General features: G+C 31.5%; 2 protein-coding genes across 6 annotated transcripts in view; one reads left to right on the plus strand and one right to left on the minus strand.

Annotated features, from left to right (window-relative positions):
- LOC107620748 (long chain acyl-CoA synthetase 2) overlaps positions 1 to 4,651 on the plus strand; it is a 7,369-nt gene extending 2,718 nt beyond the window's left edge. Inside the window, exons 7-19 of one of the 3 annotated variants that reach the window (XM_021112798.1) lie at positions 90 to 129; positions 520 to 614; positions 705 to 869; positions 1,252 to 1,362; positions 1,484 to 1,571; positions 1,686 to 1,752; positions 1,833 to 1,891; positions 2,006 to 2,125; positions 2,210 to 2,455; positions 2,651 to 2,790; positions 3,415 to 3,597; positions 3,974 to 4,093; positions 4,352 to 4,651. In XM_021112798.1, coding sequence (XP_020968457.1) covers positions 90 to 129; positions 520 to 614; positions 705 to 869; positions 1,252 to 1,362; positions 1,484 to 1,571; positions 1,686 to 1,752; positions 1,833 to 1,891; positions 2,006 to 2,125; positions 2,210 to 2,455; positions 2,651 to 2,790; positions 3,415 to 3,597; positions 3,974 to 4,093; positions 4,352 to 4,399 — 1,482 coding nt within the window. In that variant the 3' untranslated portion in view covers positions 4,400 to 4,651. Of the gene's footprint in view, positions 1 to 89; positions 130 to 519; positions 615 to 704; positions 870 to 1,251; positions 1,363 to 1,483; positions 1,572 to 1,685; positions 1,753 to 1,832; positions 1,909 to 2,005; positions 2,126 to 2,209; positions 2,456 to 2,650; positions 2,791 to 3,414; positions 3,598 to 3,973; positions 4,094 to 4,351 lie in introns of all 3 variants that reach the window. The other 2 variants (XM_016322874.2, XM_016322873.2) reach the window with 2 other exon arrangements.
- LOC107620763 (cold-regulated 413 plasma membrane protein 1) lies at positions 5,370 to 7,582 on the minus strand. Of its 3 annotated transcripts, XM_016322891.2 has the most exons (6): positions 7,267 to 7,572; positions 7,079 to 7,186; positions 6,744 to 6,814; positions 5,865 to 6,118; positions 5,683 to 5,704; positions 5,370 to 5,625 (listed from the first exon to the last, which is right to left on the minus strand). In XM_016322891.2, the coding sequence occupies exons 1-4, from the start codon at positions 7,458 to 7,460 to the stop codon at positions 5,865 to 5,867; spliced, it is 627 nt and encodes a 208-aa protein (XP_016178377.1). In that variant the 5' UTR covers positions 7,461 to 7,572; the 3' UTR covers positions 5,370 to 5,625; positions 5,683 to 5,704. The 3 variants fall into 3 exon arrangements, with proteins under 3 accessions (XP_016178377.1, XP_016178375.1, XP_020968458.1); XM_016322889.2 differs by lacking the exon at positions 5,370 to 5,625 and having other exon boundaries at positions 5,678 to 5,704; positions 7,267 to 7,578; XM_021112799.1 differs by lacking the exons at positions 5,370 to 5,625; positions 5,683 to 5,704 and having other exon boundaries at positions 5,747 to 6,118; positions 7,267 to 7,582.

The following is an 11,652-nucleotide window of genomic DNA, read 5'->3' on the forward strand; positions in this document are numbered from 1 at the left end:
TTTTTTTTTTTTTTTTCTCTAGCTAGCACAATAATTTATTTGGAGTAGAAACTTAGAATAATGTCAATTTTGATTTCATGTTTGTGCAGATTTTGTCTTGTCTTGAAAGGTGCTGTTCAAATCTCAAAAGTAGGTTGAACATATTTCTATATTAAACCTTAATGATTCCTAGCTAGTTAGATTATTAAGTGTTTGAGAAAAGGACAAATAGGTCCTTGACCTTTTGTCCCGCGGACATTTTTGTCCCTGACCATTGAAAAATACTTTTAAGTCGCTGACCTTCACAAAACTTGGACGGATCAATCCCTTCGTTCAAATGCCTCCTTCAGGGACTAATCCGTCCAAATGTCTCCGTTAGGGACTGATCCGTCCAAGTTTTGTGAAAGTCAGGCACTTAAAAGTATTTTTCAATGATCAGCAACGAAAATGTCCGCGGAGCAAAAGGTTAGGGACCTATTTGTCCTTTTCTCTAAGTGTTTTTCCTCATTCAGTTGGTGAATTAATATAATAATGGTGTAGCTATTGTGAGCTTTGGAAGTGTTTCAAGCACACAAAAGAAGGAAGCTGAGAAATTCGGAACATGTTGCTTGACATGGGGAGAGTTTCTACACTTGGTATAGAAACATGCTTTATAATCACATTGAGTATTCTTTCATAATTTTTTGCAATAACTTAATCTACTATTTTTTGTCTTTGTCTATCAGGGAAGTTTGGACTGTGATCTACCATCAAAAAAGAAGACTGATATTTGCACAATAATGTACACAAGTGGAACAACTGGAGATCCCAAAGGTGTTGTCATCAAGAATGAAGCTTTCATGGCTGAAGTCTTGTCTATTGACCAAATAATTTCACTAACAGACAGAGTGGTATGCTATAAGAATTTTTATTCTTACTTCATTAGCATCTTAATCTTCTTCTGTTACAAAAAGTTATTACCTCTTAGGATATACTCAAATTGTAGCATAAATATGAGTCAATCTGTTGTACAATTCAAAATAAGTCACTCAAATATTCGAGTTATTTTGTATTACACATCAGATCGACTCGATTTTGACCGAATATAAGTCACCAGACAAGGTTGAGTTTCTCATATTTATGACAATAACAACAACAACAACAACAACAAAGCCTTGTCCCACTAAGTGGGGTCGGCTACATGAATCAAACGACGCCATTGTACTCTGTCATGTATCATGTTTCTCATATTTATGACAATTAAAGAAAATTGTGATATTGGAATATTTGTAGGCAACAGAGGAGGATGTGTACTTCTCCTTTCTTCCTCTTGCACATGTATATGACCAGATAATGGAAACTTATTGCATCCACAAGAACTCTTCAATAGGATTTTGGCAAGGGGTGAGAAAGACTTCCATATTAACTTCATGAAATTTAATTTGGTTTAATTTAATATAGTTTCCATCTTATGTTATATACTTTTTAATGCATAGTTTTGAATTTTTCAAACTAAATATTGCAGGATGTTAGGTTTCTGTTGGAAGATATTCAGACACTAAAACCAACCATATTCTGTGGTGTCCCTAGAGTTTTTGACCGTATTTATGCTGGTAATTAATTCTCTTCTTCTGTGATATTATCATATATGAAAATAATGCTCCAAGTATTTTTTATTTTTTTTTTCATTCTAAGCTCCTCTTTCCTTTTTTATTTTGCAATTGAAGGTATAAACAACAAGGTTTCCTCTGGAGGAGCACTGCAAAGTGCATTGTTTCATTATGCATATAACTAGTATGTTTTATCACTAATTAATCTCTATGACAGTTTTAACTACCTATTCATATGTAAACTAATCTTGACTCTAACAACAGCAAGTTGAGAAATCTAGAGAAGGGTCTTCCACAACACAAAGCAGCACCTTTGTTTGATAAGCTTGTGTTTGATAAGGTATGCTTTAAACTTAATCAATACTTTACTAGCAAGATAGAAAACTCATGAAAGATTGAATTAAAAAGCTAATACATTATTGGTTTGAATAATTGGTAGACAAAACAAGCATTAGGTGGACGAGTTCGAATCTTGTTATCAGGAGCTGCTCCTTTGCCTAGACATGTTGAGGAGTTTATGAGGGTCACTAGTGGATCTACATTATCACAAGGATATGGTATCAACTTTGATATTTAATCTTTCAGTGTCTTTGAATAGAGATGAAATTGTTGATGATTGTGTATTCATTTTGATATGACAGGTCTTACTGAAAGCTGTGCTGGGTGTTTCACAGCAATAGGTGATGTGTATTCAATGACAGGAACTGTTGGAATCCCCATGACAACCATTGAAGCAAGGCTTGAATCAGTGCCTGAGATGGGATATGATGCACTTTCCGGTGTGCCACGTGGAGAAATTTGCCTCAGAGGTGTTAGCTTGTTCTCTGGTTATCACAAGCGTCAAGATCTTACTCATGAGGTTATGGTTGATGGTTGGTTTCATACAGGTAAATGTTAACTATGTAGAATATTAAAACCTGTTACATTGCCTCTAAATGCAAGAAATTCTTAGTTGCTCTCAGAGTTGACTAAAGTGACTAACTAGTGACTTGTCATTTAATTAATAAATCAGTGCAAGAGTTATAACTAATAACTCAAACTCTAAATGCAATATTAAAGGCTTGATTTGGAAATCATTGCAGGTGACATTGGAGAGTGGCAACCAAATGGAGCAATGAAAATCATTGATAGAAAAAAGAACATCTTTAAGTTATCTCAAGGAGAATATATTGCTGTGGAGAGCATAGAGAACAAGTATCTGCAATGCCCTCTTATAACTTCGGTGTGTTTCTATATAAACTCACAGAATCAACACTTAATTGCATATATATAATATGGCATTGTAATTCTTCTCAATTACTAAACGGAGTAAGGGTCGGTTTGGTTCGGGTTTATGGTAAAATTAGAATCGAACCGATCAAAATATAATTGGTTCGGTTTGGTTCGGATTTGTATTTTTTTGTACATGTACTCGAACCAAACCAAACTGATTAAGAACAGATTGGTTCGGTTCGGGTAATTGGGTACTCGATAACTTTGAAATTCATAAAAACAAACCAAATTTTTGTCTTAAAAATTCAACAAGTACAATAAACATGTAACATCAATAGAAATAATCCAAACATGTTAAACACCAAATACAAAACATATTAATAATGAATAATCATTGTCTAAACATCGGGTTCGTGGGTTGGTTCGGGTTCCGCACCCCCAAAACCGATACCCGAACCCACTAACAAAAGCCATCGGTTTGGTTCGGATTGGACCCGATTACCCGTTGGTTTCAGAACCAATTTAATTGGTTCGGTTCGGGTTCGGACGGGTAATCGGGTACCCGCTACCCGTGCTCACCCCTAACTAAACTTATGTTGTTAAATATGGATTACAAATTTCCTTCCGGATGCAGATTTGGGTGTATGGAAATAGTTTTGAGTCATTCTTGGTGGCTGTGGTGGTTCCTGAAAGAAAGGCCCTTGAGGATTGGGCACTTGAGCATAATTTGACTGCAGATTATAAATCTTTATGTGATAATCTGAAGGCAAGAAAATACATATTGGATAACCTCAACAGCACTGCTCAGAAACACCAAGTATGTATATGAAATTCTCCATCTTAATCCTATGCTGCTGATATATGACAATAGATAGTATATTATTTCTAGAAAAAAAATAACTTTCTGTTAATAAATTTAGACAATATTAATTTTTCATATCCATAATATTCCTATTTTTTCCCCTATCATATCTCCTACTAAGCAGGACAAAGTGCAAAACTTTGTAATTGTTGTATTATACTCCTATTATTAAAGAGGGGAGAGAATAATGAAAAAGATAATACAAAAATACATTTGTCCACTAATCCATATACATAATTAATCACTTTCATAATTCGTGTTAAGTATTTATAACAATATATATAATCTATTTTGTTCATACTAATTAAATCTTTGACTTTAACTCTCTCAGCTTAGAGGATTTGAGCTGCTAAAGGCTGTTCATTTGGAACCAATTCCCTTTGACATGGAGAGAGATTTAATAACCCCAACATTCAAGTTGAAGAGACCACAGTTGCTCAAGTATTATAAGGTTTGTCTTCAAGCCGTGATCAATATTTCATAACTCTGTTTCACTTCAAACCTTACAAGTTTTTAGTGGTTTGCTTGTTTTTTTGTTTATTTATTTAACTCCTTCATATACTGATATGATTTAGAATTTAAACAAGCCTATAAATGTAAATTGGTTTTAGCTTCCTTATATCTGGATTCAAGGGCTATCTATGAATTACAATGAGATGTTTGAGTGCCTTAATTTGATAAACTAATGTTACTATACAAACATGCGCAGAACCATATTGAGGAACTATACAAGGAAGCAAAGGGAACAAAGGCGTGAACCATATAACAAGAGGGTACCCTGTAGTCCTACATTATGCTCTGATAGTAATTTTTACCAGTTGTGTTAGAAGCCATTTGGTTTCTTGTAAATATATGTTTATGAATGAACACTTTGCAAGTGATAAACAAAATTTAGTTGTCGTTCCTTGTTATGAAGTGATTAAGTGTCTGTAATTCTGTATGCTACATTCCACGTGTGTAATTTGTCAATATTAATTAATAAAATTATTTTGAAAATTCCAAAAAGCTATAAATTCCCTTCCCTTGAAAAATCAGTTTCTTTTACTTTACTTTATTTTTTCATAAACTGATAAACACTTAAACTCCTAGAGAGTATGTACATAGGGGTGAGCACGGATCGGTTTGGTTCGAGTTCATGGTAAAATTAGAATTGAACCGATCAAAATATAATTGGTTCGATTTGGATCGAATTTGTGTTTTTTTGTATATGTATCTGAACCAAACCAAACTAATAAAGAACGGATTTGTTCGGTTCCGGTAATTAATTATCCGATAACTTTGAAATTCATAAAAAAAAATCAAATTTTTATCTTAAAAATTCAACAAATATAATAAACATGTAATATCAATAGAAATAATCCAAACATTTAAACACCAAATACATTAAAAACTAAACCCATTAAAATCCAAACATATTAATAATGAATAATCTGTCTAATGAAAAAGTCATATATATATTTTTTATTTTTTTATTTAATTAATATATGATCGGGTTCGCGGGTTGATTCGGATTCCGCACTCCCAGAATCGATACCCACTCCCAGAATCGATACCCGAACCAATCACTAACAAAGATCATCGGTTTGGTTTGAGTTGAACCCAATTATTCATTGGTTTCAAAACCAATTTAATTGATTCGGTTCGGATTCGGATGGATAATTGGTTACCCGCTACCTGTGCTCACCCCTATATTTATGTTTGATTAAGAGGTAAAAGTACGATGCATATTTTTATAAATAAACTTTATTTATGGGTCAAGAAATTATCGAAAAAATTGTCCATCCCATTTTTATTAGTCAACCAAACACATCCCTAATGTTATCTTCACACTACAAACTAAGGATGATGTTAATAGCACCACAAGAACACTTAGCAAAGAGAGAGAGATACAGAATCTGAAAATGTTGCAGCTATGTCACATTTTGAGTCTTCATGTTCAGTGTCAATTCACCTTCTATGTAGCAATATTGCATTCTTTTTCAAGGAATAAAATGTTGCTGAATCAAGAAAGATGAACGATATTTGAATACGCGAATTCACTCATCATTTATACGCATCCAAACTACAAGGACATGCAAAAGCAAAAGTCATAAACAATGGCAAGGAATTCTAATCTCTAGATACGTTAACAAACATTAACAACAACAAAATTCAACTTGCTTCTCACTCATGACACATTAAACAAGACCAAATTTGCTGCTACACATACATTATGTTTGTACCTATAGAATGTAGAGCACGAGCGTCCAGATAGGATACACCAACAGAAGGATTATTCCTAACGTATTGGATATGCCGTGAGGTTTGGTGAAGGAGTTTCTGAAACCACCGGAAGCGCGAATATGTTCTTGCAGCAAGTAACATGCAATGGCAAGGCATATTATCACCCCTACTGCATTGTTTCTAACGGTGCTTGCAAACAGACTTGGAGCTACCACAACGAGCAGAATCAAAGCAGCAGGAAGTTCCAACCATTCTGCAATATCAACCGTTACAAGTTAGTTACTTAGTTACTACTACTTTCTAATTGCCATGGCATGGAAAATATTTCATAGATCTTAATTTCTCTTCTGATAGCGAATGAGCAAGCAAGCAAGTAAAAGAATACCGACAAAATCTACAGGGAAAAGAAAATAAATACTGTAGCATACAACTTAATCAGCATTTAGGCCGCTTTTGTTTTCGAGAACATGACAGGACAAAACAGGACAAAACACTAATGGACAGAGACAGAAAATTTTATGTTCTTGTATTTTGTTTGGTGATAAATTAGAACAAATTATGAAAATCCAATTTATTCTCATTTTTTTCATCCAAAAAATTTGAAATAAAAAATATAATAATAAAAAATATAATTATAAAAAATTAACAAAAATAATGAAAGAAAAAATAAAAAATAAGTTGTATCCCTTGTAAGTGTTTCTGTGTCCTTCATGTCAGGATGGACACAAAATACACTAATTAAGTATCTTTGGCCACATTGTTTCTGTCATGTCTCCTCTGCCAAACATGATTTTGTGTCTCACTCTGTCTCTGTGTCTTGTTTAGAGACATCAGATTTTTCCTAGCTATAAGAAAAATTGAAGCATATATGTAGATACCAGGGAAGCGCCTTGGAAAGAAAAGTCGCAATACAACTGCAATTAAAGCAATCCATTTCCCAACATCACCCCTGCAATGGAAAAAAGGAGGAGGTATCAAGAGCTGCTCTGAGTAGTGCAGAGCCAAGAAAAATCAGAGAGAAACGAATGGATCTAGTAAAATGCATTGAAGCTGTAATGAATCGAATTACACGTGATTACAGTGAGAGTGGTTATTTATACCTGAGCTAACAGAATTCATAACAGAAAAGGTGCCAGCTCAGCACAGATTCTAACTTATTCTAACTACTTTCATCTACTAACAACTCTCACTAGCTGAAGAAAGGGTGAGGTACCTGAAGAAGCCGAAAATCCATGAAGGCAAGCTGAAGAAAATGTATGGAATGAGAAGTGATGTAAGAATGTTGGTCTTCCAGTTTGTACGATCCAAAATCAGCAAATAGCTGCAGATGAGTGATTAGCGATTAGATAATTAGGTTAGAGATATGGAACGATCGAAGAGGGAATAGTAAGAGATACATACATAGCAGCGATGGAAGCAACGGATTCAAGCACAGTGACTCCGGCGCCGGACACAGCAGCTAGTTTAACGGCGTTTTTGGCGAGTTTATTAGCAGCAAAAGCAAGGTCCCTCAGATCTGAACCGATTAATTCAGCTGCTTCATCTTCGAATTCCCTCCTCATTGCTAAGTAGCTCTTCTTGTTGCGCTTCCACATTTCCTATGCCTTCTTGGTGTGAGATACAGAAAACAGAAAGCTGATTTTGCACTGCGCTGACACGTGTGAAACTCTCGGAATAGGAACTGCCACGTGGAGTTCAACCATTGGATCGTCATCGTCATCACATAAATGCGGTGCCGCTTCGATAAGAATTGCGACAAGTGAGAACAACGTTCAACGTTCTTCTATATGGATTATGGATATGCACGTGAATATATCACACAACAAAATTTTTCTTTTTTCATTACACACTACTCACTCAGAGCTGCATCACACGACAATTTTTTTTTTTTCAGGAGATTGGACAACTCCAATTTTAAATATTTTAATAAATTGAACAATTCTTAATGCTAAATACATAATACACCTATATATTTTTCACATTTTTACCACATTTTTTTTCAATTACAATTTTTAAAATTTAAATTCTAGACCTTTGAAGTGGAAAGAGAAAGATATGTCATATAAACTAAGGCTAGTTGGCATCACACGACAAATTTAAGTTATCATCTCAATCGTTTTATTTTTTTTTTTCTCAAGTTTGGTAAAAGATATCAATAATGCAAAGGTCCAATTGACCAAGTTTTATAAACTGTTGGTCTGATCCATTTATGTATTGGGCTAACTGGCTACATTACGAATTATTTTAGCTAACATATCTAGATATATATTTTTTGGATTAGCTTCAATTCTAATTAATAAAAATATCTTGAAAAAATAAAAAGGACAAAATTTAGGCTCAATTTGAGTAAACAACTTAATTAAGTTATTTTTTAAAAAATAGCTTAAACAATAAATGCTTATATTAAAAGTAGTTTATAAATAAATTATTTTGTATTTGGTTTTTTAATTCTAAAAATACTTATTTTAAGAGAAAAGTAATAAAAAAATTTTTATTATGAGAAAAGTCATTTTTTTAACTTCTCTTTAAACACCAAAATAGTTTTTAGAAGGATTAAATTAAAATGTGTGCATGGATAACAAAACAGGAAGTCCTTATTAATAGGGGTATGTATGGGCCGGGTGAAACCGGGTTTGATGTGATTCAGATTCGGCCAAAAATATATACCGGGCCTATTTATTAGACTCGAACCCGGCTCTAGACCCGATGAAACCTATACACTTTCCGGCCACGATTATATCAGGTAAAAATCGGGTGAAAACCGGGCCATTAACATTACATTTTCTTGATACCTTCTTATAAACTAGCATGTGAAAATATTCAAATTTCCAAGACTCCAACTATTATTTGACATGATAAAATTCACTTAGAAAAATATAACAAGAATCAACTCTTCTCTAAAATTAAAGCATAACCATAATCAATACTAATATTGTCTAATACACTAAATATTTAAATCAATATAAATAACACAATATTATGCATTAGTCTAAAATCTTATGCATTTTAAACATAAAACATTAACTTATAGCCTTATAATAACTAATAACACAAAATATTAAGGTTTACAATACTTAAATTCCACGTAAGAATAACCTTCATCTATTACTAATAATACAAAATATTAAATGTGTATGATGATCGGACCACCGGACCGACTTCGAGTGACCCGAGTTATGGCCCAAATCCAACCCAATATAATGATCGAGTCTATTTTTGAGACCCTTACCCGACCCTAGACTCAATAAAATTACACCAAAATAGCTCCTAACGTATTTGAAACCAGACCAAATCTTCAAACCGGACTGGGTCATACACACCCCTACTTATTAACATTAGATGTAAGGAATTTCACTCTTCTCTATCCGTGTCTACATGCATGTATATAACTTCTTTTTGTTTTCTTGAATTTTCTTCTCTTTCATACTTTATTTAATTTGTCTCTTTCTTTTAATGTCCTATATCTGTATGCATGGTCCACAATGTCTTAATTTGTTTGGAAAAAGAAAAAAGGAAGCACGGGGGAGGAGACAAATTACAAATATCAATATTTGGATTTATTAACACATGCATGTCTTGAAGTATTGCAAATTAAAAGAAAATTTGATTTTTTTTCAGTCAACTATATATTCAATTCAATACATTCGAATAAACATTTTAATTAAACCAGTAATGTTTTAAATTTTATATATATATTTACAAAACTTGAAAAAAATCTCTAAATCTCTCCTAATAAATTAAGTGTAAATGGGTTAAAAAATTACGATTTATATATAACACAGGCATAATAATTAATAAGTATATATATGCAAAATACAACCGATCTCATCGTTTTTATTTTTATATTTCCAAAGAAAAATATTTATCGAAGAGGAGAGAAGAAAAGATGGTTTGAGTCTTACAGACACCACAAATGACGAAAAAAAAGATTCCAGTTTCAGAAGTCATACAAATCCAAAATAGGCAATTAGGAAGCAGGTGGAATGGTTTCTATAATACCTTATTCTAGAATTAAAATACATTCTTTCTCTTGATAATTATTGCATTATTTTTTTTATTAAAAAAATTATGAAAAGATAAAATAAAAAAAAATAAAAAAAAGAAGAAGAAGACGATAATGATGAGAAGAAGAATAGGATAAAAAGAATTTTAAATTGTATAGACTTTATCAAAAAAATAATACCAAAATTTTTTAATCGTCACACAAAAAATTTTTTAATTTTGATACTGAAATTTTTTAATTGTAACATAGATTTTTGTTAAAAAGGTGAAATAAGAATTATGAGAATACGTAAGAAGAAGGTGATGAAACTAAAAAAATAGAAGACAGAAAAAAAAAAAGAAAAAGAAGATGACCGAGAAGAAAAAGAGGAGGAATGAGAGAGTTTTAATTGATATAAATAGCACCAAAATCTTTTAACTATGACATAGGACGTTTTTTATTTTGACATAAAAAAATTTTAATGACGACACATAAAATTTTGAATTGCATGTCATTTTTAATTAAATAATGTACTTTTTTTTTTTATCATTAAACTAGTTAAGTGATACTAATATATAAGAAGTTTAGTAATTCTTTTGTTATTTGTAATAATTTGATGTATTTTTTGTTTCAAAATTTTTGAATATATTTTGTTAATTAAGTGAGTTAAGATTTTAAATTTGTGATTTTTTAAAAACTTCTTGTATTATTTACTAAAGATTTCTGTAACATTTTTAGCCAAATTATATGTTTTTGTTATTATTAAATTGATTATGTGGTATTAAACTAAGATATAAATGATTTAGTTATTCTTATATTATTTTATAATAATTTGATATGTTTTTTAAATTTAAAATACATTAAAATGTATTTGTTGATTAAGTGAGTCGGTCTTAAATTTAAAGATTTCTTTTGTTAATTATTTATCAAAAATTTAAATATTATTTACAAAAAATGTATGTGTTATTTATAAAAAAAACCAGAAGCGAAGAAAAAAAAAAAAAAAACAAAAGAAATGCATACGACTGAGAAGGAGAAAAAAACAAAACAGCTGCAATAATTTGGTTAAAAGATTATTTAGTTGTCTAGCTTTACTGTTTATCGAATTATACTGTCATCATCACCAACTATGCGCATTATAATGTCCCTTCAAACATCCATTAGTCATTAGTCATTGATCAATATAAAATAAAATCCTTCATTCTCATATATTATTAAGAATTTAAAAGGTACCATGAAAAGGATTTGGACTTTGGACAGTGGTTTCAAATCAACTAATTGCCGCTTGTTATTTTTTATGTGGGAGAGAGAAGTATATAACAAGAAGCTGTGAGTAGAAGTGTGTTTCACATTGATATGGAATGTACAAATTGGATGCACCGATTTGTTTGTTTTATTTTTTTTTTTCAAACAAACAATCACAAATCGGACGGTCCGATTTGTGAATTCGAAAATAAAAAATTTTTTAATGTTAAAATTGGACCGTCCGATTTTTATTTTAAAAAATAAAAACAAATAAAAAATGCAAAACGAACCCACCGATTTGTAGTTTATTTTTTTCTCCAAACAAATCGGACCCTCCGATTTGTAATTTATTTTTCTCTTCAAACAAATCGGACCGTCCGATTTAAATAAAACACCATATAAAAAAAAACACCTAATCTTCCAATAATGATGTATTACACATATATTTAAACAATATAAAAAAAAATTAGCCACTAATTGCATGCATTTTAAGTCATTATTTTTTTCATCAACAATAATTGAAATAATGCTACTACTTATATTTTAATAATCTTTTTAAA

Source organism: Arachis ipaensis, chromosome B10 (assembly GCF_000816755.2).
Source record: "Arachis ipaensis cultivar K30076 chromosome B10, Araip1.1, whole genome shotgun sequence".
Classification (NCBI taxonomy): Eukaryota; Viridiplantae; Streptophyta; class Magnoliopsida; order Fabales; family Fabaceae; genus Arachis; species Arachis ipaensis.

Coding starts and splice junctions, on each gene's coding strand:
- LOC107620763 (XM_016322891.2), bottom strand. CDS start 7,460: ATGTGGAAGCGCAACAAGAAGAGCTACTTAGCAATGAGGAGGGAATTC. Junction 7,187..7,266: donor GTTGCTTCCATCGCTGCTAT/GTATGTATCTCT, acceptor ACTCATCTGCAG/CTATTTGCTGATTTTGGATC. Junction 6,119..6,743: donor CTTTCCAAGGCGCTTCCCTG/GTATCTACATAT, acceptor TTGATATTGCAG/AATGGTTGGAACTTCCTGCT.